The 27,596-nt window shown below is 37.4% G+C and overlaps 1 protein-coding gene across 2 annotated transcripts in view; it reads right to left on the reverse strand.

Moving 5' to 3' along the window:
* lrrc20.L (leucine rich repeat containing 20 L homeolog) overlaps positions 1-27,596 on the reverse strand; it is a 112,604-nt gene that overhangs the window by 17,181 nt on the left and 67,827 nt on the right. For both annotated transcript variants that reach the window (XM_018225398.2, XM_041568822.1), the window contains exon 3: positions 17,494-17,643. In XM_018225398.2, coding sequence (XP_018080887.1) covers positions 17,494-17,643 — 150 coding nt within the window. The remainder of the gene's footprint in view (positions 1-17,493; positions 17,644-27,596) is intronic.

Consider the following 27,596-nt stretch of genomic DNA (forward strand, 5'->3'; position numbering starts at 1 on the left):
GCTAGCGGTGGGCTGCAAAAACGCAACTTTGCATTTTAGTGAATTAGCGTAGTGGTAGCGAATTTCACCTGATGAAGCAAAGTGTGGCGGAGCCTTCGCAGGACCAAAATTGGGCCTTTAGTAAATTTGCCCCAAGGTTTTTTAAAAAACAGAACAGTAAGAGAAGAGGTCTTCAGTTTATTTTAACCTGAAGTAAAGTTACTGTTTTTTCGTGAGCATCACCAGTTGTCAGCTCTTGGCAACACGTGAAGAGAGGATCAAGCAGCTACCTTATACGTACAACAGAAAAGGCTATATATATGAATATATTGTAGTTATAACTATGTCAGATCCCTGACCCTCCAAAAAGCAGCACAGTGACACAGCAGTGGAGGGGCAAAGGCCACTCTATGCAGGGAGCCTTCTTGATGGAAAGGCCAAATCCTGTATGAGAAATCAACCCCTAACCCATCAATTCTGATGTGATGCTTGATCACAGTGGAACTTGTTAAATAAAATACCCTTTTGTCATAATCGGCTAATTAGAAATTAAATTGCATTAGTGCTCAGTAGAGCAGTTAAAGCTTGGGCACCTGAGTAAGTCAAAATTTAGTAACACCCTCTTAGACACAGATCACAGCTTGTAAACACCTTTTGTATGCAGCTAAAAGTCTTTCCATTCTTGTTGTAGGGATTTTTACCCACCCTTCCTTGCAGATTACATCATATTCAAAGATCTTCTCCATGTTGCAGATCTACCCAGATTTTCAATCATAATTCTTTTTTGTTTAAATGAGGGGACTGCGAGGCCCATTCCAAATCATTTAACTTGTTTTTCTTTACGTAGCTCAAGCTGGATTTTGAGGTATGCTTGGGATCCCCTTTTTAGCTTCTTGGCTGACTGTTTCACATTGGCATCCAGAATTTGCTTATATTTAGTGGAATCTATTTTTCAGCCTATACATGTTTTCTGTGCAACTGGCTGCCACACAACCCCATGGCATAATGGCTTCACCAACATTTGGCAAGTTGTTTTTCATTAAATGCTGCTCCTTTTTTACTCTAATCATCAGTCCCACTGCACTTGTTTCCAAAAGGGCCTCTAGCTTGCACTGTGGAGCAGTTCATTCTGATTGTTTTCATGATTTTCTAAATCCATTGCCATGATTCCTATATGAATATTGGTTTGATCCCACTTCCATTTAGGTAATTAAAGCAAGGTAGTACCACTTTAATTTAGAAGAGATGCAGCAAGCACAGTTCACATCAAGGCTAAGGAGCTGATCTACTAACATTCGGATTTCAATTTTTTTTCATGAACCTCTAATAATTTTTTTTGTATATTATTTTAAAACACGAAAAAAATCAAGATTTATTAAGTGTAAAACCATGAAAACCTCTAATACAACAATTTGCTGGTGAGGTCCTATAGAAGTCAATGGGAGCTGCTCTGGACTCTGTGCTCTTATTGGACCATTTAAAATCAATTTGAACATTTAGAGGTTTTCAGATTTTTTTTGCTAGTAATTGTCAGAAAAAGTAAAATTTTTGGAGGTTTTCTAATTTTTTAGCACATCGTCCAGCATTTTTTTTTTCATTTGTACTTGTTATATCTTTTAATAGCTTTCATGACATTCATGATTTTAGAGAAAGCGAGTTTAATCAAAACCTCTAAAATCCGACATTTGATAAATGGGCCTCCACGTATTTGACAGAATATGTTCTCTTGCAGCATCAGTCGACCCCTTTTAGAATGCAATATTGTGTTAGGTCTGTTCTCAGCTTTAGACATAAATAAAACCGGGCAAAAATTATCCTTTAAAATTATTTTTTAATCCTCTAACATGAAGGTGATTTTTAAATTATTCGCACAGTACACATAACAGCAAAGGCCCAAAAGCTAAACATATATTAAGATTTGTACTCATTATATCTAGCCTGCGTGCTTAGTGCATCCCAGGGAGATTATATAGAAGACTCTGCAACAATTTTCTCTAATTCACATCATATTATACACAAACAAAGCTAAATGGGATTGATAATATAATGTAGAAAACATGTCTCTTCATTGGAAATTAGCATCATGCCTGGCCACCCACTTATTCCCTTGAACTTCCAGCTTTCCTGCAGGATGATTAAACAGCAACGAATATAAGAATGTTTCTCTAAGTTAATAACTGCATCTGGGGTTTCAAACGTCTTGAAACTAGAAATAATTACATTTTTTTCTATAGCGGTTTTACCTAGGGATAAGAAAAACACACAGCAAAACTTTGATCAAAAAATCTTTTAATAAGTTGCTATGCAAACTTGTTACGCATGAGAGCTTACAATCTATAGAAAGGTTAGAAAAATGTTTTTATTAAAAGTACAGTGAACAGAGAATGAGTGCTGGAGGAACGCCTCCAAGAGAGGCCATTGTTGAAAGATGCCCCACTGTTAGATGCTCACAAAGCCCCAGAAAATATTTTATAAACGAATAGAATGCTTTGTGTTTTGGTTTTTATGTTTTCCAAGCAGTGCCCAAAGCAAAGCTGGCAGGCATTTTCATACTACAGTACTCATACAGTACATCAGTACTATACTTACAAAGAAAGCATGCATTTTATGCTGTACTGGGGATTGGTCCATGGTTCTTACCGAGTCAGAGCCTCTAGAACTTGTGATTTATACTCTATTTTGTGTCCAATAAAAAGGGTAATCATTTGAGAGTCTTAACCTTCGAAATCAAGTTGCAGGTAAAATTTAGTCCATATAGAAATGCCTTATTAAATGCTATAATTCACAATGAATCAGGTGAAAGATGACAGGCCGGGAATTACAAGGATACCGGCAGTCAGCTTGAATATATTGCAATATATGGACAAAGAGAGGGCATTTTTAGTATCTGATGATCTTAATGCCATAAATATATTGATTTGGGTGAGTGCAGATGTTCACTACAGGCCTGTTCAGGCTCCCTGTCTTCTGTGTGGGCTATGGAGGTTAAAAAGTAAGTTTGAGGCCAGTGAGCCAGAGAGACAGTAATGGGGCTATGTAATAAAAGGCACTAAGTTTGCCCAGGGGCAGTAACCCATAGCAACCAGCAGGTAGAATTTACTAGTCATCTGTTTAAATGCAGGAATCTTATAGGTTGTCATGGGGTACTGCTCCTGGGCAAACTTAGTGCCTTACTGTATATTACATATGAGGGTAAGCACTTCGAAAAGGCTGAAACTGCAAAAAGTAGCATCTATAAAAGTTGAAAAAAAGAAAATTATGCATATACAACTATTTCAATTAGGCAACATTTAACAACCGCACATACTTTTTATTATAAGTTATAAAGCTTTATAATGACCCTTCAGCTGGAAGCAATATATAAGCATTACTGGAAATAGCAAGTAATTTAGACTCCAGGTTCCTTTATTCAATACAAATAATGGAAATAATGTGTTGCTAGGCAATACCCACCGGTAACTAAAGAGTCTAAATATTTATTGTACAAGGGATATTTTACTCCAGTGTGTATCCAAAGATTGAGCCACTTGTTCAAGTGTTGTTTAAATACACAGCTTTTTGCTTTTATTTAGACAGGGGAAGCAGCCAGCTCTATGTTGTAGCTCCCATCCTTCCCTGCTACAGTCAGGTGATCCCAGTGGTGGCCAATAAAGGGGAACCATTTGGGAATTTTAACATTGCAAGCAGCAAGTAAGTTGCAAATAAAACTTTGTCCCAAAAATGTATAATGAAGCAAGAGAAATCTTAATGAATCAGATGAAAATTCAGTGGACTGGCCATACCAGGGATGCCTGGCGTAGTTGGCCATCTAAAATATATTGCAACATTGGACAAACAACCCCTGTTTTGTTTAATTTGGACATAATTTTTTGGTAGCTTAAGGCACAAAAAATGGGTTGAGTGCAGAGGACTTCTTGTTACATAGTTAAATTGGGTTGAAAAAAGACAAAGTCCAAGTCCAAGTCAAGTTCAACCCCTCCAAATGAAAACCCAGCATCCATTCACACACCCCTCCCTACTCTCAGATAAATTCTATATACCCATATCTATACTAACTATAGAGTTTAGTATCACAATAGCCTTTGATATTCTGTCTGTCCAAGAAATCATCCAAGCCATTCTTAAAGGCATTAACTGAATCAGCCATCACAACATCACCTGGCAGTGCATTCTACAACCTCACTGACCTCACTGTAAAGAACCTACGTTGCTTCAAATAAAAGTTATTTTCTTCAAGTCTGAAGGGGTGGCCTCTGGTACGGTGATCCTCTTTATGGTTAAAAAGGTCCCCTGATATTTGTCTATATTGTCCTCTAATGTACTTGTAAAGTGTAATCATGTCCCCTCGCTTTTTCCCAGAGAAAACAACCCTAACCTTGACAGTCTACCCTCATAATTTAAGTCTTCCGTCCCTCTAACCAATTTAGTTGCACGTCTCTGCACTCTCTCCAGCTCATTTATATCCCTCTTAAGGACTGGAGTCCAAAACTGAACTGCATACTCCAGATGAGGCCTTACCAGGGATCTATAAAGAGGCATAATTATTATTTCATCCCTTGAGTTAATGCCCTTTTTTATGCAAGACAGAACTTTATTTGTTTTAGTAGCCACAGAATGACACTGCCCAGAATTAGACAACTTGTTATCTACAAAAACCTCTAGATCCTTCTCATTTAAGGAAACTCCCAACACACTGCCATTTACTGTATAACTTGCATTTATATTATTTTGCCTTTTTAACCTTGCATTTATCAACATTGAACCTCATTTTCCAGTTTGCTGCCCAGTTTCCCAACTTAGGCAAATCTAAATATAGTTCTGCACAATTTAGTACTTGTACGTATGACAAAATGTGGTCACAGACTCACTGCATCCCTGACTAACGTTTTTTAAAATCAGTGGTAAGCACAACTTTCCCTTTTTTGCTGAAGGTCAAGTAACTCAATATGAATAAAAGTTTGCTGCTCAAGGCAACACAATTTGAAATGTTGAAATAAGCACCTATTTTTCACTATGGAGAAAATAAAAAAGAAAAATATTTGATTAATGTTTCTCTGCTATGAAATGAAACCTCTTCTCAGAAGTTGGTAAGTGTGAGACTGTGCTTCTGCTATATTTAATGTGTGTTTATTCAAAGGAAATCAAAAAATACACGGTGAACTCTGTATAGAATGACATTTAATATCAAAGAGACAACCAATTATCCTTTCACATGTGTATGTATAGAACTAATCTATCATTGAAATTACAGTTATTGATCACATCTTCACCTTCAGCAAGCTCTCCAGAAGGAAGAACTTTCATTGTCCTTATTTATCTTTTTCTCATCCAAGAAACATATCATAGTGTTCGTCTCTAGCCAATAACATCAGAACCATGTATCAGGATGACCTTCTTACAGGTATCATCTCCCAAGTTAATAATCCTTGTGGGTCAAATGTAAGAACTATTTTTTCTCTAAGTGAACATTGATCTTACTGATAAACCCATGAATTATATCCAGGATTTGACAGGTTTTATTAATGTGCAAAGGATAAAAAGCACACCTGGCATTTATCAGTGTTAGCAATTCACAAAGTGTACAGAGAAAACGTTTTACTGTGATTATGAATATTTTTGCTTCTGTTTTTCTCACCTATTTTTAATATCTTATTTAAAGTGTATAATTAACCTAAAATGAATGAATCTTCTCAATACAAAAATGTATTATCTGTTGCTTTCATAGTTGAAATATAATAGGCACTCACTGGGTGGTCCTGCATATGTATATTGTACGTCTACCATAAAATTGGGGAGGGGGGGGATAGTGTCCTCTCTTCTCCCATGGCAATTGGTATGTAAGGCTACTATGCAGATGCAATCTTTACTTGAAATTGAAATAGAAAATGTGAAGTATTACTGATAAGCCTTGTATTGTGATTATTATATTCTATATATTTAGTATATTGTGAGTCAGTCCCTGATCTCAGGTAGCCAACAGCAGCCAGAGCATGTGCAGTGATCAGCATAAAAGAAGATGGGGAGCTAATGGGGCGTTGTCACGTTCGGCACCCTATATCCAGAACCCAAGCTAAGCTCCCTGGTCTCAGCTCTCACTTCTGCCTTTAACCGCCGCCTTTCACCTCGGCAGGAGCCCTTGGCTAATCGGATGCTGCCAGGTCTTAATAGAGAGAGGAGCTAAGCTAACGGTTCTGGACAAGCAAAGGGGCATGATCGTCTCACCAGGTTACTGGAAGAAAGAACACCACCAGGAACAAGCAGACCGGGCCAGCACAAGCAGAGAATCGTCAGACAGGCCGGAATCAGCATTGGAGAATGAAGAATAGTCAGTGGACAGGCAAAGAATCAGGATTGGAGAGGTCAGAATAGTCACAGACAGGCAGGATCAGGATTGGAGAGGTCAGAGTAGTTAATCAGGCAGGCAAGGGTCAATACACTAAAGATCAATAGGATTCACAAGGAATATAACACCCAGGAACAAGCTAATTGAACCTAACAACGGGCAATCATTTCCACACTGAAATCCCCTTTTATACTTTTAGAATTTCGCGCCATAGCGCATGACGTTATCACGTCGGCGAATAAACCCGGAAGCGTTCTGGCGCGCGCACCATAGGGGAACCGGCACTTGAAGCAGAATGAGTGGTGGTGGACCCCGCTGCCCACTAGATCACGCAGTGGAGTAAAATAGGGAACGAAGGATGCCTTCGAGGCAGCTAGACCACCAGGGTAAGTCCTGAAAGGCGTCTTTGGAGACACAGATCTTCATTGTTAAAGGGCTATGGTTTCCTTGGACTGGTAAAGAAGCCCAAAACATAACGTATAACATTTCTGCCCTTCTTTTTGTTAAGCTTTAGTTCTCCATATAACAATATATGTTCCTTTCAACTAAGCCATTTTATACATGCAATTGCCATCAGGTGTGAACTGGAAAATCCTGTAGGCAAGATTATGTGATGATGGATAAACAAGAACTTGATGAAAGGGCAAGTAAAGTTTGGGGAGACGTATCACTCAAAATTTACTACGCATAGAAGGCAGGCCAAGGCAAGGAGAGTTGGAACAACAAAATGCCGTCTGTTAGTATACAGAGCTGCACACACTCAATGTATGCAGTTGGGGAGTTTTACCCCAATCATTGCTTCACCAAAGTGATAAACGTTTCAGGAGGGAACGAAATAATATACAAGGTGAGGAACAGGAAGGTTATTCAACAAATGAGTAGAGTTGCATCTCAGTCTTTCAAACAAAAGAATGTAATGGAGGGGAACCCAAGTCCTTACCAGGCTTGGTGCTCTTTGGTTTGATACCTCAATAAATTTTGACTGCTATGCGAGTGTTGCAAGTATGAGAGTTTGAACATATTTCTGGAAGTTTTAGTGCAATATTTTATGTTATAACAGTTTTGCTAATAAAATTAAATTGCCCTTTAAGCTGCTAGTCTCAGTTCTCCCAAGAGACCTGCTTATCGTAAATAGTTAAAATGGTATCTTTGCTTGTCTTAAATTGTTACAAAGTGCAGCTGCTGAGTGTTCTGGCGTCAGTGCAGGAGATCAAAGAGAAAGTCAGGACATTTCAGTAAGAACCCAGGACTTTGGGCTGAGCTTTCAAAATCGAGACTGTCCCGCAGAAAACGGGACACTTGGGAAGTATGAATTAAGTTCTTAGCAGTGTTAAAAGCCTTAAGTCGTTGAAAACTTAAAAAGGCATTTTTGAGGAAATGCACTTGGTAGACTGTAAGTACCCAGTGTAAATATGTGTGGTGGGTGGGTTTGCCGTTATCAGAGCCGAGCCAACCCGGCCAGGCGCCCTAGGCAACCTGGCCGGCCACATCGCCAGCTGAGTGCCCGATCGAGTGTGCATGCGCACAACTGCACTAGAGCGTGCATGAAACGGCTTGTGAGTATTCGCAGAAGCGCATTTACGCACAAAATACCAGCGGCAGTCGGGAAAGGGCGGGACTTGACATGGGGTAGGCGACAGAGCAGGTCCGTGCCTGGCTACCCCCCCCCGGCTTTGCGCCCTAGGCATGTGCCTACTCTGCCTACCTCTAGTTCCGGCCTTGGCCGGTATCACTCAGTGCTTGTCTTGTCACATGTATGTGGTGTTGGAGCAGCAGTTTCATGCAGTATTTATTTAGGAGAGATGCAGGTGGGTTTTCATCTTGGAATCTGAACTGCAGATTCTAAGGGGAACTTGCAGAACTGAGGGCAGCAGCAAACGTGGTGGGAGGAAAGGCAGGGCAACTACTGGCAGGGGCCAGTGTAGTGGGGTGTAGTGGGGGTGGAGAAGGGGCAGTGGAGACAAAAGAGGGAGATAGGCTGGTCCACAGCAACACAACACAAAGCAACAGATTTGCCATGTTGGGTGAAGATGCTGGGGAGGACCACTCTGAACTGGTGTGTATGGAGCAGGCTGACTCTCAAAGCACCCTGGGAGGCAGTGTCTCTAATACGGGTGGTGGGGGAAGGCAAGAAAGGAAAGGCAGGTTTTAGTTATAGGGGATTCAATTATTAGAAAGGTGGATAGTATAATTTGCCATTCCGTGGAAGATAGCTTAGATGAGGTAGTGGGCATAGGAAGGGAAAATGGGGAGGAGATTTGGTTGGGGGTACTGTTAAGGAGAGGGAGGATCACATGTTGTGTTTACAAAATGATCATGCTGGTTTCAATATTAAATGTATGTTTTCAAATGCAAGGAGTCTGCAAGGACTAAAATGGGGGATAAAAATAGGCAAGCCGCTTATACCCTTAATGGGACTGAACTAGGCAAATTCATAATGGAAAAGGACCTTGGATTCCTTGTAGATAACTTGGCTGTTATGCCAGTCAGCAGCTTCAAGGGTAAACAAGGGGCATAGATTTGCAGGAGTTATTCTTCAACTGTACAGAGCAGTGGTAAGGCCCCATCAAGCATATGCCCTACATATGGACAGTATTGAATTAGAGAGAGTCCAGAGAAGGGCAACTAAGCTGGTAAAAGGTATGGAAAAGCTCAGCTATGAGGAAAGATTGGCCAAGTTGGGGATGTTCACGTTGGCGGAGAGGCGCTTAAGGGGGAATATGATAACTACGTATAAATATATAAGGGGATCGTTTAATAATCTCTCTAATGCTTTATTTACCAGTGGGTCTTTCCAGCTGACAAGAGGGCACCCATTCCGATAAGAAGAAAAGAGGTTCTGGCAAAATATTGGGAAGAGATTAATTTTATAGTGAGAGCTGTAAAGATGTGGAATTCTCTCACTGAATCAGTTGTTGTCTGACTCAGAGTTGTCTCCCTCTGAGGCAAATTGGAGAGGTTTCAGATGTTTTTTTTGTCTTCCTCTGGATCAACTAGCAATTAGTCAGGTTATATATAGACTTAAAAGGTTGAACTTGATGGACATGTGTCTTTTTTTCAACCTAATTTACTATGGTACTATGTATTAATGGAGAGTATTTTCCAGTAAGTCACATGCAGGTTGGAGGGGCTTAAATCATGGAAGCAAAAGATGGTATTAATAGTGGGGCATTTGGATCTGGGAGTTATGACCCTGTCTGTCAAGGAAAATGCTTCAGTAAGTTTTCAACATTTGGAAACATCTGGAAATATGCAGGAAAATACAGTATGCTGGTTGTTTTTAAACCAAGCTTTTGGCCTATAGTGGGCCATTAGAGTGAGTCTCTATGATGGATCCTTTTTTAGAGAAAAAATTTTCTTTCAGGACTGTCAATCATAAAGCCTATGAACAGTGCCTATGTTTGAGGATGTTTAAGGCTACTTTCAAAAGAAAATATGTGCAGTATATGCTTATAGAATATTTCCATACTAAAATCTCTCCAGAGAATTTAACTCTGAGGTAAATTCCAATATATTTATCCATTTTAGTAAAGGGTATATTGTCCCTTATAATAAACAGCTGTATGTCTCTCTTTTCAGGGAGCTGTCTCTCTTACCTTCAGAATTTAGTTACAACCCCTTCCCCTTCAGTATGTTTCCAGAACATGTGACCTATATATTGTGTTAGAAATAATTTAATTGCATATTATTTTGACATCCCTAACTCCTAACATACAAAGCCTGATCAAAAGCACAACTCCCAGCACCCAGTACATCTTTGCTGAAAGGAGAAAAAGGAACAGAGCTGGGAAGCAGAAGTAGGTACCTGTAAGACAAAGGCTGCATATTTCTGGCTGGGATGACACCTTGACTACCATCTCTGCACCTCCTCCTGTATTTGGGGGGCAAGCAGTTGTGTGTGCATGAGGCTGCAATAGAAGCAAAGCAGGGAAAGCCAGGAGAGATACATGGTAGGTGGTGATGCAAAGGCTGGCAGGAGACAAGTGACTGGTGTGGGACAAAGGACCAGTGGTGTTTGGTGAGAAAGACATGAAAGGAGATGGCAGGAGAGACACACAGTGGGTGGTGGGTACCAGACCAAGATATATGGTTGGCGGGGACAGAGGAAGTGCTAGAAGAGACACTATGGATAGCATGCGTGCGTCTCTTTAACTTATAATCAGCGTGTTCTGGTGTTAGAACGTACTGTTTATAAGGATATGATTTATAGTTTGGCCCAGAGGAAAGATTATATTCTTAGTCACATGACAAATAATGGACCCTCTGTTGTAAAATATGAAGATATTTATAAAGTTATAGTGACATATTTTCATTAATATTGTACAAGAGGTGGTGCATTATTCTGTACATTTATTGTTATTTACACAATTGTTGATTTATGATTGGTTAACTTTTAAACCCAGCTAGAAATTGTTTTAAACCTCCTATTAGTGTAAATGGCTTTTGTGACAAAATTTAGTGACAAGCTAAAAAGGAAAGTAGAGAATGTTCCTCTATTCAGAAATAATTCATTACCATGATACTGCCGATAGTAGTTTCTATTTTTTATGACTCACATTCCATTTACAATATCACATGCAGCTCTTTTTCATGTTCTTTTTTATTTTTTTGGCATAAAATGGTCAGCTAAAACAATTTTTAAGAAATAAACACACAAAAGAAATGATTAATAATCTAAGCCATTCTTGGCACTGTAACCAAAGAAAAAGCACTATTAAAGAATCTCATACACAAAGGGTGGTAATTTATCTTAAATGTGGATATTTTTTATTCTTGATTAATCTAAATGTAAATATAAAACATTAAATGTTAACTATACTGCGACCTTTTTTTACTTGGAAAGACTATTAAAAACTATTTTCTGACAATCTAGCTTGTTAAAGGTTAACAGAATCTTCATACTCATTCATGTTCCTGTTTTGGATTATGTCTAAATTGCAGTTTTAGGTTGCCTTCTGTTTCATTTCATTAGATTTTCAGATATCAAAGATTCCACGCCAGCAATGTTCCCACCAGAGAGGTAAAAAACTGTTTATGGTTTCCTGCAATATAATGTATATGTACAGTAACAAATACAGACACAAATTGTTGGAAATTAACAGTTCAGGACATTCAGAAAAGCGAATTTTCAATTGAAGCAGAGTAGGTGGTTCTTTATGGAAGACAGAGTTGTGGAATGCCCTGCCTGGGTGATGTTATGATGGCTGATTCTATTAATGCTTTTAAGAGTAGTTTGTATGGTTTCTTGAGCAAGCATAATATCCAAGGTTATCGTGATACTAAAATCTATATATATATATAGAACAACAAAAAAAACGGAAAATAATCCTTCAAAGTGAGAAATAAAAACTTTGAAGGATTATTTTCCTTTTTTTAAAAAATCACTACCACGCACAACTGGTCTCTTCTTCGGACTGTTTTACCAGGGGTTAATTTGATATTGGGGCAGTTACACTGTTGATGCAGTCGCTCCATTTATGCTCACTGATGACGTAATTTAAATTTTGTTTTTGGCGCTCTTTCTTCCCTACTCGATATGTATAAATATGTGTTGTTTGTATTTGGCTTGAACTTCCTGAGGATGGCTCACGTTCTGGAGCCAAAACGTTGAATTAAACACTTTTTGCGTTACATTTAAAGTCCTATGAGTGCGGTTTTTTGTTGTTTTATACTAAGATTGAGTATTCCAGCACCTAGGCATATACCTGTGATCTGTGTGCACTGGCCCTACGTTTATCTATATATATATATATATATATATATATATATATATATATATATATATATATATATATATATATATATATCCTTATAAACGGTGAGTTCTGATATGACATCTGAACTCACCGTTTATAACTGATGACGTCATTTCTGTCACATGACTTACTGAAACTTGTGTATTATAATAAAGTACCCCAAGTTGCAAAATATGAAGATATTAAAAGTTACCTCGGAGGCCTTCGACCTTGTGTTTTTATAGGGTCATGAAGCTCCTCAGTGACTTAATAATATCCTTATAATTTACAAGAGGGGATACTTTGTTCACTATATATATATATATATATATATATATATATATATATATACACACACATACATTTGATGTGAGTGTATACATATACACATAGTAAAATATTTTTTCCCCACTTTTTCCATTCCCTTGCCTAAATAGCATATGCAAATTAGGATTCTAATTCAGTTAGCTATTTGGCGAATCTTTCATGGAGGATTCGGGGATTCAGCCGAATCCCAAACAGTGGATTCTGTACATGCCTAATTAAATAAAGTTTATTTATTTTGTTGTTAATCTACCAACACAGACTGTGTGGCTATGAAGGAAAGAGGTTAGTAATTACTAAACTAACACTGCATAATGATAAAGAACTGCTTTCATTATGTCAGATATACAATGTTTACATTTGTATCAGCCACCAACCAATAATAATGTACTGAATATGAATTACAGCGAAGGTCAACTGTACAAAAGAGGAAGAAGGCACAAATACCAAAAAAGATTCACTTATGTTTATGAAAACCAAGAAAGACTGATTTGAATTGCACTTATATATGGTAACTTTAAAAAAATGGCAGTTAGCAGCAAAACTATCAGCTGTGAAACATTCTTTTGCTAAAGGAAAATATATCCTATCTATAGTCAGGCCTTATAATTTACATCTGGCAAACGGTATACAATATGAGGTGTCATATATTTTTTTCATTATCAATAACTCAAGTGGTGCAGTTCTGTTTAGGTCTGTGGAGATTGGCATAGTCCATGCACACTGTCACAGCTTGAAATGAAGATATGCAAAGTATTAAAAAACCAAAGCATCAGTATTAGACAAGCAATATTTTGGCAGAATATTTCTCTCCCCCACCTGGCTGTTATTCATGAGCCAGATACATGAGGCCAAAGAATGAAGCTCTCCTGTACATGTCTCTTCCGTTCCACCTCATTTGCATATATTGGATATGATTTGCTGGCAAGTCAATTGGACCAATTACATGCATTGGCAGGGCAGCAATCCCCCTATCAAAAGGGAGGAACTTCCAGGATTGGGGATGTTTTACAATAATAAAGATGATTTGGAAAAACGTTTTTAGCTATATTCAGACACTTGTTTGAAGATGACCCCTCAAGTATGGAGTGCTCAATCTGTAAAAAAAACCTTTTATGGGTAGGGTGCTAGACAGTGAGTAGACCGACCCCCCCCCCCCCCCACCACCATGGGTCACAATGTATCAAAGGCAAATTTCACTGTAGCACACCCAAAACAACAGTAATTAGGGATTCAAAAGTGCTTTAATGGCTCCAGATACAGTCAAGGTGGGCACCAAAGAAGGGACTCTGTCCCCTTATTTAAGCACTACAATTATGCACGTGTAATTTTAATATTGGAATTAAAAGTTTTGCAAAAAAGGTTTTAGACTATTTGTGCTCTATATATTCCGAAGTAGTAACAGTGGGTAGAGCTTGTCTGTAGTAAGCAACTTAGATTTCTAAACCTTTGTACCCACCCAACACTCCACATGAAGAACCAGTGGTGACATATGGTCTATCAAAAGTATACACAACCCGGTGATTCTAGATACTCTAAACATTCTAGTAGGGGGTATCACAATCCCAAACACTATAATAAATCTCACCCACACCTATGGAGAGAAGGGAAAATTTGTGATACAAAATACTGCACTATAATGGCAATTTTTCTTTTGCTTGGCTCACTTTGAGCTTTTTTAGTGCTGGCTTATATTGGTTAAAGTGTGTAGACAATTATTTGAGGGGACAACATGTTTTCATTCTGAAAAAAAAAAAGCATTAACCATAATCTTAAAACCCTGGAAAAGACCTAAGTGCATGTTTTGTTCTTTGATACAATCCACCGATTAGATCTTGCATACTATGGAATGTTGCACAATTGGTCAGATTGGTGGTTGTATCGCAGCAGGGGATCATTATTTTGTTTGAATATTGAAATATGGCCAGTCAGGTTGCTTGTGACAAAAAATAAGTTCCTGACATTCTTCCTGAAGACAGAATGGTCTCTAAATAGTTTTATTGCATTCCATGTCAAAATGGCTACATAAAATAACTATACAGTAAGGGGACAGAGATATGCAAGAACATTGAACCACAAGGCTGTTTTTTGTTATTAAAAAAAAATAGTAGCTGACCTCTTGATGGATGATAGAATGGCATGTGAGCTATTCCATTGCATTCCTTTGTTATTTTGTCAGATACCAGTAAATAATAAATATCTCTATTTCTTGTTTTAGATGTGTCAGTTTAATGCAACTCTTGCTGATGGATTGTAATGAAATGCATGGATTCTTTAAATTACATTGATAGTTTCCTTGACCTTTTGTGAAACACTATCCACCTGCATTAGGGATTACACATGTCTCACGATGATTGAAGCAAATCTGAGATGCTTTAGCAAATCTTACAATTGCACAGTTCAACAAATGATGTGAAGCACAACAATGCATATATCTGGGTCTAGGATGAATTAGTAAGATAAACTTTTACGGCTGCTTAGGGTGAAATGTGGAAAGTAGAACTATCTAATAACAGCTTCATCAACCACATGGAAATAAGAGATTTTCTAAATATTGTCAATTAGAAATTCTGTACTGTTTTTAAAATATCTGAGAAATATCAGATTATTCTCTTCATTCAGAAGTTAGAACGTTCATGAATACAGGCTATTCATGGCGCTTGTGTATTATAATAATATCATAAATATTGGTATGAGAGAAAAAGAGAAGACTTTCCGCTATAAGGGGGTTGTGGTAAGAAAAAGAAAAGTAGAATGTATCACATTATTTGACAAAGCTACAATGATAAGGGATGGTGCTAAATTCAAGAGTCATGTCTGAGATGTGATCTTTTACAATTTCTAGTGTTCAAGTGTCCAAGCTTTTTTATTCGTTTATCTGTGATTGGGTACAAAGATAGGAAACAAAACTAAGATTTCTTTGATCTTAACAAGATATGACTCGGGATGTTTGACCAAGGTTAGGATCTCTTTGATGTTTATATCAGATGTGGTGGAAATGTGGCAAGTTAATAAAGAGAGCTTTGTACAAAATAAAGTTGATATCTCTCTAAAGCAGACAGATAAATATTAGACATTAAGGAAGACAGATATAGCATCAAAAGGAAAATATGTTTCTTACCAAAGCATTTCACATTGAATTTAAAGGTTCATAGCTTTATAAGAGTCTATGCTATTTACTTTTGAAAGGAGTCTGAGATGGTGCTGTTGTTTGGTTAAATGTGTGGTTTGAGGTGATGTTCCAGAGTGAAAAACTTAAAAGGGTTGTCACCTTTTAGTATACTATAGAATGACCCTTTTCTATACAACTTTTTTATTGGTCTTCATTTTTTTTATTAGTTCATGATTGCTATAGCTTCTTCTGCCTTTTTTTAGCTTTTAAATAGGGCCCACTGATCCACTTTCTTGAGGAAGTGACCAGTTTTGCGTCACGAAACGCGTCAAGCCATGCTCTCACCCTGCCTGCAACTTATGTCTGTGTGCTTATATGTTTTTATGCCACATTTTGAATAAATTTTGACTTTTTATCTTCCGTACATATGGATTCCCTGTTTACGGCAGTCAATGTGCCTGTTTGCTTTGTTCCTTGAAGTACCACATGACCGGAGTGGAACGGCTGCCTAGCGGACGCTACAGGGTTACCACCCCGAATTTTCCCTAAGACCTCTCCTCTCGGCGTATCCTACCCACTGATCCCAGCAGCCACAACTACAGGGGCTACAATTGTATTGTTGTTGTTACTTTTTATTGCTAATCTTTCTATCCAGGCTCTCTCCTAGTCACCTTCCAATCTCTCATTAAAGCAACCAAGTAGCTGATAAAATTCTAAATGAGAGAACTGCTAAAGAAAAAGCTAAATAATTAATATAAAAACATAAATAATTAAGACCAGTTGCAGAATAGCCATGTCTACATGATACTGAGGGGCAAAGCTCGAGTGAATAATTCGAAAGGAAAAATATTACAATTTCGAAGTATTTTTTGGGTAGTTCGACCATTGAATTGGTCAAATTCGATTGAATTCGACCGAATCGAATGATTCGAAGCAAAAATCGTCTGACTATTCGACCATTTGATAATCAAAGTACTGTCTTTTTAAAAAGTACTTCGACTTCATACTTCGCCACTTTAAACCAGCGAGGTGCAATGTTAGCATATGAGGACCTTCCCCAGCACTTTTCTAAGTTTTTTTTGGTCGAATACAAATCCTTCGATCGATCGCTTAAAATCGTTCAATTCAAACGATTTCTATTCGATCGTTCGATCAAAGCCTTTGCGCTAAAATCCTTCAAATTCGATATTCGAATTTGAAGGATTTTACTTCGAGGGTTTTTTAACCCTTTAAATTCGACCCTTGATAAATCTGCCCCTAAAAGTTAATTCAAAGGTTAACCACCCCATTAAAGTGGACCTGTCACCTTCACATAAAAAGCTGCATAACAAAAGTCCTTTGCAAATTAAATATGGAACACAAAAATTTTTTTTCATTAAAACATCCATACCTGTTATAAATGTGTTTAAATATCTTAACTGTCAATCAAATATTACCTGCCCTGCCTCTATGCATGAGGCATAGAGGAGGGGCAGTCAATTACTTCAACTTTCCATTCCGCACTTCCTAGATGTCACTGCTTTCTTCACATTACCCCTTCCCTCCTCAGGCTCTATAATGGTGTAGGACACTGCACATGGACATTAGGTCCCCCATTCTGGTGCATACAAAAGATTTTGGGGGTGATACACAATTTCCCTTAATAACCGTGTCCAGAAAATGGCAGCTGCCTGCTTGCTGTGATTGTATAACTCCAAGACAGAAGGAAACACATTTTAAATAATAAATACAGTGTAAGTAAAGTTTATTTTGCTCAACTAACATGATAGAGAAGAATTTGGAATTATTTCTTAGGGTGACAGGCCCTCTTGTAACTCAACCAGATTCACTTTTTAAAGCAGTCTACATCTGTACTTATTTACATGTGACACAATCATCGGGGAACAAAAGTGCTCACAATAATTCTTTGCACTATAGACAGAATGTATTTGTATAAATCTGCCATATATCTATTCATTACAACAGTCCAATATGTTAGTAAGTGAATTACAAACACAAACCTTCAAGCTGAATAAACGTGGTGAAGAATTTGCCTGTTAAAGCCTTTATTTCATTGTTGGCCAAGTTGATGGAACGAATGTCCTGTGCAACTGACTTCATAACTACATACAGGCCAATTGGGAAGGCATTCAGGGCACATTCTGACAGATCTGCAATAGATAAATTCACAGTAATTCTTAGTAATTGTACATAGATATTCTCTGTAAAGGCTAATATGTACATTATCTATTAAATAGATTTTCAGCATTTTACAAAAAATCTTAAGATAATAAGGATCATTTATTTATTCCTGGGAAGCAAGTGCTAGAGCATTAAGGGGAACAAGAGTGCGTCCTTTAGTGCTTGAAAATGCTCTTTCGCTCCTTAATTTCAGTTAGTTAGGGGGCAGGTAAATGGTGGGACCCCTCTAAGTGCCTCACCCGTCACCAATACAGGGATGACTTAAGTAGTCAATGCAGTATCTCCACCACTACAAGCTAAAGTGTATTAAAGATTGATCATTCCTGGTCCATCTGAGAAATTAGTATATTATAATCTAAAACATTTGCATGATAAAAGTAACTATGTAAAATGTATAAATGCAAGAAATTTAAAAAACCTGTATCAAAGTGTACAAAAACCATATATATTTGGCTAACTGATCATCTACTTGTACTGCAGAAAGCATTTTATACACATTTGGGTGAAATGCTCTCATTTTTGTATCTTAGAACATTAATTTATTTTTTGTTTCTCCAGAGATAAAGGCAGTTACCGCATTCAAAAACATAACGGATTGATTTTTTTAAATCCACAACCAAAGGTTATTAATAATTATTGAGTTCACAAAGGGCACTCGATGGACGTTCTAGCTACAGAAAAAAATGCTGGGGGCCATTCTCTGATAACAGACAGTGAAGGAACCGCTCTGAGTCTGACTCATAAATAATGGACAAAACGCATTATAACAGATGGAACGAAGATAAACTCAAAAGTAAATAAATGGCTCAGCTGCAGCATTAAACTGAATGCAAATCACATTGCCTTAGGGATTGCTCTGATGGAAAGTAAGCAAAATACACCGCACATCTGATTTAATATTTCAAAAGAAAAATATATTTTCAAGTTCTAGTATATTTATTATTTTGAAATAAAAACATTGATCACTGTGGGGCACTTTAATTAAATATTGCTTTTTGATGATTTGGTACTAGAAAGAAGTATGAAAAGTACAGGGTACACTGCCTTTATGTGTGTGGGTGTATGTAGATTTTCTGAAGCAGATCACGTATTTCAGCTTCTGTCTATTCTAATGCCCTGGTGCTGCTCCAGTGAGACCTTTGAGCATGGCTGAACTAAACAAAGTATTATATGTATTACCTAAAGCAAAAACAAATGCATTTGTATTACAATTGTATTGATAAAAGGCTGGGACCAGGCCAGAAATGTTGCATTGTCACAGTTCCAATAAAGGCTTTTTAAATTAAATTTCCTGCATTGTGTCGTATATTGGAGTATTACAATTGTCTATTGCAAATGCAGGATTGTTTTTAAGCACAGATCAATGCATTGTACACGAGCATCTAAAATACTGTATATGAGCACATAACCGCTTTATGAATATATTATGTGCCTTTGCTATCCACGGGGAGTTCTACTTGCCTTCTTAGACTTAATACAGTTCAAAAGTCAAGATTATTATTTTTAACAATTTCACGGATTTGTATGGGTGTGTGGAAGCAATAACTGTGACTCTTTTCAGGTCACAGCTACTGCAATTAGGTTGCTTACGAACAAGGGCCTAACTGTGTGATCTGCAACTCAACCAGCAGGCCCGGATTTGTGGAAAGGCCACCGGGCCTAGGGCGGCAGGATTTTAGGGGGCGGCATGCTGCCCAATCCCACCCACATTGGTTCAAAAACACTGGGGATGTGCTGGAGATAATCATTTATTTTTTTAAATTCCCATGCACCAATCCCCATTGCTTCGGTCCAGATGATGAAAATTTGCACGAATAAAGGGGAGGGGACAGGGGCGACGAACGGCAGTGGGCCTAGGGGCGCCCACTACATAAATCCGGCCTGAGTGCAAGTTACAAAACTGAATATATTTATTGCAACAGAAGAGTCTACTGGGGCTCCAAATCCATGTAGAAGACCCGAGTGCGATGACTATTGGCTTCACAAATGGAAGTTCAATAATTACATCAACCAACTGTAGTCAGAAAAAAAATTAAGATATAATGTATGAACACCACAACCAGAAATCACAAATGTACTTTCATTTTTCACATTGTTCCCCTGGTCTATGTAAATCCATCTATATATATATATATAATACACAAAAGCCATGAATATCTTGAAAATTATATCCTTATAAACGGTGAGTTATGATGTCATTTCTGTCACATGACTCTGAAATTTGTGTATTATAATAAATAAAGTACCCCCATTTGCAAAATATGAGGATATTATAAGTTACCTCGGAGTTCCTTCGGCCTCGTACTTTTATATGGTCATGAAACTCCTCGGTAACTTATAATATCCTTATATTTTACAAGAGGGGGTACTTTATTCACTATATATTAACCATGCTTTCAGAATTCCTATTCTTACCTGTTATTTTACAGTAACTGGCCACCCTATGTATACACAACTGCAGCTTTAATTATCCTTTTTATAGTTGGAAAACCATTCTGCAAGGTTATATACCGATAGGCAGCAACAGATAAATATTTCAATTTTAATATAATTAATGTAATGAATTAAGTAATCAGTAAAATAAAATAATGAGTAAAATGTTTCTACATTGGATTTTTGTATTTGTATTACTATGGGGCAAATGTATCAATATTCAAGATCATGGGGCATATTTATCACGGGTCGAATTTCGAATTGAAAAAACTTCGAAATTCGAATTCAAAAAGACCAACCGAAATTAAGTCAAAGTTTTTTTTGGTCGAATGTCAGTTTTCGATCGAATAGGACCGTATTCGGCTGAATTCGAAATGTACGAATCGAAGGAATATCGCAATCGATCGAATTCAATTCAAAGTTTTTCCCTAAAAAAACTTTGATTTTTCAAAGTCCACCAATTGACTTCAAATAGGTTCGAGGAGGTCCCCCATAGGCTAAAAAAGCAATTGGCAGGTTTTAGATGGCGAATGGTCAGTCATTTTTTTCGATATTCACTTTTTTTCAAATTCGAATCGAATTTGGACTATTCCCTAATCAAAGTACACAAAAAATAGCTTGCAATTCAATTTTTTTTTCATTCTAAAATTCACCTCGACCTTTCATAAATCTTCCCCCATGTCTTCTAACACTGAGGAACGCATCTGCAAATATATATATGAAAATGTTTTTCAAATTTGAATATCTGCAATTTATTAAATGCAAAAATTGTGAAAATATGAATAAAAAGCTTTCTCAGGAATGTAGAAAGTTGGTTATGAGAAAAATATTAAAAATTTGAAAATGTATGAATCAAATTTAAAAAAAAACTTGTATCCTTTTCATGCTTGAGAAAATAAATTCAAATGACAAATGGGAAAATATCTGAGATGAATAAACATTTCTCGGGCATGAGATTTGGCGAGAAAAACAGTTTTTTGATGGATATCCTCTATGGAATTCAGAAATATATTACATAAGTATACTCTATAATCTCAATGTGGACACTATATAATGTAGAAGCCAGAGTAGCTGCTCCATTCATGTGACAAAAACACTCTCCAAGCAAGCAGAATATGAATACAGTACTAAGTGAAACCTAAACACTAATTATCATGCTATTCATTTTATATATTTATTAGCGGAGACTCAGGCCCACACGTACAATTGTTGCATCTAGTGTGAGCATCAAACAGCTCCCTCTTGTGGGAGACAAGAAATTGCTTGAAAAGAAAAGTAGCAAAACAAACATTCCAAAAGGTTTTCACATATGTTGTGTACCGTGCAAATTGTGCATGTATTGCAGTAATCATTTTCAGTGGAAAGCAATTTATAAAAAGGTGGTTGTTTTTAAAGAAATTGTTCAGTATATAAAAAAAAACTGGATAAATAGATAGGCTATGCAAAATAAAAATAGTTTTCAATATAGTTAGTAAGCCAAAAATGTAATCTATAAAGGCTGGAATGACTGGATGCCTAATATAGCCAGGACACTACTTCCTGCTTTGCAGCTCTCTTGGTTTCTACTGATTGGTTATCAGGCAGTAACCAGTGACTTGAGGGGGGACCACATGGTCATAACTGTTGCTTTTGAATCTGAGCTGAATGCTAAGGATCAATTGCAAACTCACTGAACAGTTATGTCCCATGTGGCCCCCCTTCAAGTCGCTGACTAACTCAGAGTTAGAGAGCTGAAAAGCAGGAAGTTGTGTTCTGTTCTGTTATGTTAGACATCCAGTCACTCCAGCCTTTATACATTGGATTTTTGGCTAACTAACTATATTAGAAACATTATTTATTTTGCACAGCCTATCTATTTATCCAATTTTTATTTTTACACTGAACTGTTCCTTTAATTTAAAATTGCATCCTTTTGTGCCAACTAATACAGTAATGGCACAAAATGTGTCCATGTCTAGTAACCCCTAAAATGTATTCACATTTTCAAACAACTGGCCAGTAAATGCTGCCTCCTGGTTGGTTGCTCTGGGTGGTAAGAGCAGTAACAAATGTTGTGCCTTTTACATTACTGCTGTATTGCATATTAACTTTTACATAACTGCATTACATACTAATGAATTCATTTACCCCCCCCCCCCCGCTCTATTACACATGCTTTTAAATTTGATGCTTCTGGCAAATAAACATACAGTTATAAAGAACTACACACTACTTATTGCTTACTGGTTGTGATGCCTGAGATGCCAGTAGAAAGGTAATTAAAGGTAAGTAAGGTCCTCCGTTGTGTTTTGGGGTGATGTAAAACTTGTCTTAATAACAGTGTCCATAAAATGGTGCCTGCCTGTTTTCTGCAATTGTGAATTGACACGGTTGAAGGAAAAAAGATTTATATAATTTATATAGTGAAAGTAAAATGTATTTTGCTCATCTAACATAATAGAAAACTATTTGGAATTATTTCTTAGGATGACAGGTCCCCTTTAAGCTCGTTACAAATAATAGTTGCAGCCATTCTGGTTTTGCTTGGGTCCAGGACAGCAGTCTTTTATGCTAGGAAGAGTTTGGCTAAGCTATCAAATTGTCTGTAAAACACAGTTCTTCCATTTGGAACACATATCATAGTATTAGGGATGCACAGAATCCAGGATTCGGCTCGTGATTCGGCCTTTTTCAGCAGGATTCAGATTCGGCAAATCCTTTTGCCCGGCTGAACCCGAATAATAATTTGCATATGCAAATTAGGGGCGGGAGGGAAATTGCGTGACTTTTTGTCACAAAACAAGGAATTAAAAAATGCTTTACCCTTCCGACCCCTAATTTGCATATGCAAATTAGGATTCGGATTCTGGTATTCGGCCGAATCTTTTGCGAAGGATTTGGGGGTTCGGACGAATCCAAAATAGTGGATTAGGTGCATCCCTACATAGTATACAGGATTTTTTTTACATTTGACCAAAAGAAGAGAGTGGGTTTTTTCCTCCACAAGCAGGTTTTGAAAAATCATAAGTGAACCACCTATATGGAAGAAGAAAAAACTTTTTTTTTAAAATGTCATTCTGCAGCAAGCCAGCGCAATCCATTACTGAAAACCTGATTGAGTAAAAGTTAGTAAAAGTGTATGAATCCTGGTGCCAAAATTGAGCCTATAATGTAAACGAAGCACAAGTTGCACGGGCATCTTATTAAGTGTTCTAGAGCAAGCAGCATCATAAAAGCTGCTTGTGTGTGATTCTGATGGTGCAACTGGGAGCACCTGCTGGCGCAACACACAAAGGAAGCCTGTAACTTAATGTTTGTTTAAAAGAGGGGCTACCAAGCACAGGCATTGCTGACACCAGAGAGCAAATCCTTTGGCAAATCAGCACACAGTACAAATATAGAGGATTGAGTATATGCAAAAGCACATAAGAGGATTTATAACAGCTAACAATGACAACTGCACCAAGAGGAATGGACTGTCATAATCAGAGTTCAGGGGATCCCATGCAGATTAAAATAAGTCCCCCATCCCAGAGTACTAATGGAGCAGTACTCTGGCTGGCAGATGCATACCACCCAACACGTTAAAAGAAACAGAAAGAAAAATATAATTATTTGGGTGGTTTTGTGGCTACCTCCCCAAAGACTGTGTCCATTTTACAAAATAAGAGCCTTTATCATGTTTTAAACATCAAAATCAGAAGCACAAAGTGCACCAGAAGATGAGATTAATACAGAAATGGCCAATTCCTATTCAGGACCCGGGGCCCCCCATGTTGCAGGGACTGCATGAGCCTTATTTACGCCACTGCAATCTGTACACCACTTAAGGTAGGTTAGTAAGAAAGAAAAAAATCATATCCATGGCTATAAAACAAATAATCTGTCTGTAATGCACGCAAATGGTTAAAAAGTAAATTCTGCAGCATCAAACATACCTAATTTTGTTCAAATATTTATACAGACAACACAAATTACCTGGACACGGTAACAGGGCCAATCACATATAAATACTCTATCTGAAGTATGCATACTGTTATATACTATACAAATCTTCAAATATTTACTTCAAAAAGCGCTGTCCTTGAATCCTCGCCACTCATTCTGCTAGCAGATAAGTGGTTTAAAAATATTTCCTGATTTCAGAATGCGCTACAGGCTCAAAGCAAAGATGGATAGGTCAAATTGCATTGTTTAAACATAAATGGAGACTTTTTGTTCTTTAAAATAGAAAGAAAAATGGTTAACCTGAACTACAACCAAATTACTGCTGCACTAAGAACATCTAAGTCACTGCTACTGTAATTTACCGTAAACAAAATGTTGCTCCTAAAAAGGAATGCCGACGGGCATACCGGTTATTATTTTATTTGTGCATTCTTGTTGGTTATCAGCAAGCTATAGAGGGGAGAAAGATGTGTGAAAATAGAAAGAGTAACAATGAACACCACTTATATAAAGGCAATTTCAAAATCCTGCTATTTCTAATGATTTCTAGGACATACAGCATCTTATTCAGTCCCTTTGGAAACCCTAGGCGAATGTTTTCTCCTTTGCCGCAATGCCCTACGCAGTAGTTCTCTGATACCATAGAACTGCACAATTTGATTGGTCCTACGGGCAGGTGTGTGAATTTAGTGTGAAAGGATGGCAAAATTAAGCTCAGCACCTTTGAGAACCTCTAGGGCAGGGATCCCAACCATTTTAACGCCACAAACAATGCGCCACAAACAATTGTAGTAAGAGTTGGGGAACAACACAAGCATGAAAAAAGTTCCTAAGGGTGACAAATACGGCATGTGCATGGCTATTTGGTAGCCCCTATGTGAACTGGCAGCCTACAAGAGGCTCTATTTGGCAGTACACCTGGTTTTTATGCAACCAAAACTAGCCTCCAAGCCAGGAATTCAAAAATAAGTACTTGCTTTGATGCCATAGGGAGCCATTAATGCTTAACCTATGCAATGTTAAGATCTGATAGATCAGAAAGATAGATGAGCCATTTTGGGTGAGGGGACAGAAGTTTTGCATACAAAAATTGGTCGATGACCTTCTCCTGAAAGGGATACTGTCATGGGAAAACATGTTTTTTTCAAAACACATCAGTTAATAGTGCTGCTCCAGCAGAATTCTGCATTGAATCAATTTTTCAAAAGAGCAAACAGATTTTGTTATATTCAATTTTGAAATCTGACATGGGGCTGGACATATTGTCAAATTCCCAGCTGCCCCCAGTCATGTGACTTGTGCTCTGATAAACTTCAGTCACTTTTTACTGCTGTACTGCAAGTTGGAGTGATATTCCCCCTTCCCCCCCCAGCAGCCTAACAGTAGAACAATGGGAAGGCAACCAGATAGCAGCTCGCTAACACAGGATAACAGCTGCCTGGAAGATCTAAGAACAGCACTTAATAGTAAAAGCCAAGTCCCACTGAGACTGATTCAGTTACATTAAGTAGGAGAAATAACAGCCTGCCAGAAAGTAATTCCATCCTAAAGTGCAGGCACAAGTCACATGACTGGGGCAGCTGGGAAACTGACAAAATGTCTAGCCCCATGTCAGATTTCAAAATTAAATATAAAAAAATCTGTTTGCTCTTTTGAGAAATGGATTTCAGAATTCTGCTGGAGCAGCACTATTAATTGATGTGTTTTGTAAAAAAACATGTTTTTCCATGACAGTATCCCTTGAAGGAGAAGATGATCCCTGTAGCATTAAAGTATTTACTTATTTTACCCAACTTCTATTATTTTATCTGCAGTCTCATAAGAGGACCATATTTCCTCTGTGGCAGTATTCCATTTCGCCAATACATCCATTTAACATTTAAGAGAAAATGTCTTGCTCTAGTAGCCTGTGAAGAGCCTGCTTGTTCCTAAAATTCTGTCTCTCCATTCCAACATAACCACTGGACCCAATTAATGAGAGTATTTCTTTATCTGACAAGAACATGACCACACTGATAGGGATCAGAAAACTGCAAGCTGCTCCTAACAAATGTATTTTTTAACCTTCACAGATATATAAAAGTTTTTATATATTATGGTCACATAACTCCTCGGTGACTTATAATATCTTTATAAATTACAGTAGGGGGTACATTATCCACTATATAAATGGTGCTTAGTGAGGCCATCAGTTAGAATCAGAGATTAGTGATATCATTTCTTTCACATGACTCTCTGAAGAAGAGTGTATTATGATAAATAAAGTACCCCCTGTTGCAAACTATCAGGATATTAGAAGTCACATCGGAGTTCCATTACCTGTATAAAAGCACTCAGCCTTCGGTCTTGTGCTTTTATACGGTCATGGAACTCCTCGGTAACTTATAATATCCTTGTATTTTACAATAGGATACTTTATTCACTATATCATTTACAGGTTATTAACAGCTTGTGTACTATAACACTATTATACATTAATATATATCCTTATTTTAAGTGATCAATGATTAATTAAGTTACATGGCAAAGAACTGCTTAATAAAACAAAGTTGCACCTCTAAAATATGTAGCTATTAGAAGCCACCTCAGAGCTCCATGACCTTTATAAAAGCACTTGTCCTTCCGCCTTATGTCTTTATATGGTCATGAAACTCCTCTGCCACTTCTACTATCCTTATATTTTTAGGTAGTTGGTATATTATTCCCCATTTATGTTGTCATGTCAGAAGAAGCCCATTATAACATATATTGTATTGAAGAATTCCATGCTGGGTGTACATAAGCAGGTCTCTAGATAAAAAGTTTAGCTTCATAAATCAAGGATCCCTTTGCCGACTGTACTGTAGGATCAGCTCTTAGTTACAGTTTACAAATCCCATTTACTGGTGGGTGACTGAATGTGAACGTTACAGTAGGTTGCCAACACTGACTAATCTTGTGCAGTTAAGCACACTTGTGGGTAGTAGATGATTTGCAAATAATGGCAGCTCTCTAAATAAAAATACCTGGGTATGTCTGCTCCATACAATACTACATGTAATAAGAATCCCTGCCTTTCCTTGCCTGCTTTGTCAGTTAAGGCCACTACCACCACATAACTTTCTTTTTTTTTCTTTACAGTATCATGAAATAGTACTCAGAATGTAACGGTGTAGTAAAGTTTACCATTTTTTTCTAAGTTTAAAAACAATTTATTTTTTTTGGCAGACCTTTTGTTACCCAACATTAAAATTTTATAAATAGTTTATTTTATTTTAAATGAGAAGAAATCAACCCCAACTTGGCCAGTTTTTCATGATAACTGATGTACACTTCGGGACCAAATTAATAGTGCTTCAACCTTTCGACCTAGGCATACATTTTGTTACTAGAGATATGTTTCCTCGAGGAAAAATACAGTACCTCAACTAACAAGGTTTTTTTTACTTGAAAACTTGCGCATGTTCCAGAACTCATATAAATACAATTTATTTTATTCTAAATGAGAAGAAAACAACCCCAACTTGGCCAGTCTTTCATCATAACGGATGTACACGTTGGAACCTGTTTAATACTGCTTGAG

Source organism: Xenopus laevis, chromosome 7L (genome assembly GCF_017654675.1).
Source record: "Xenopus laevis strain J_2021 chromosome 7L, Xenopus_laevis_v10.1, whole genome shotgun sequence".
Lineage (NCBI taxonomy): Eukaryota > Metazoa > Chordata > Amphibia > Anura > Pipidae > Xenopus > Xenopus laevis.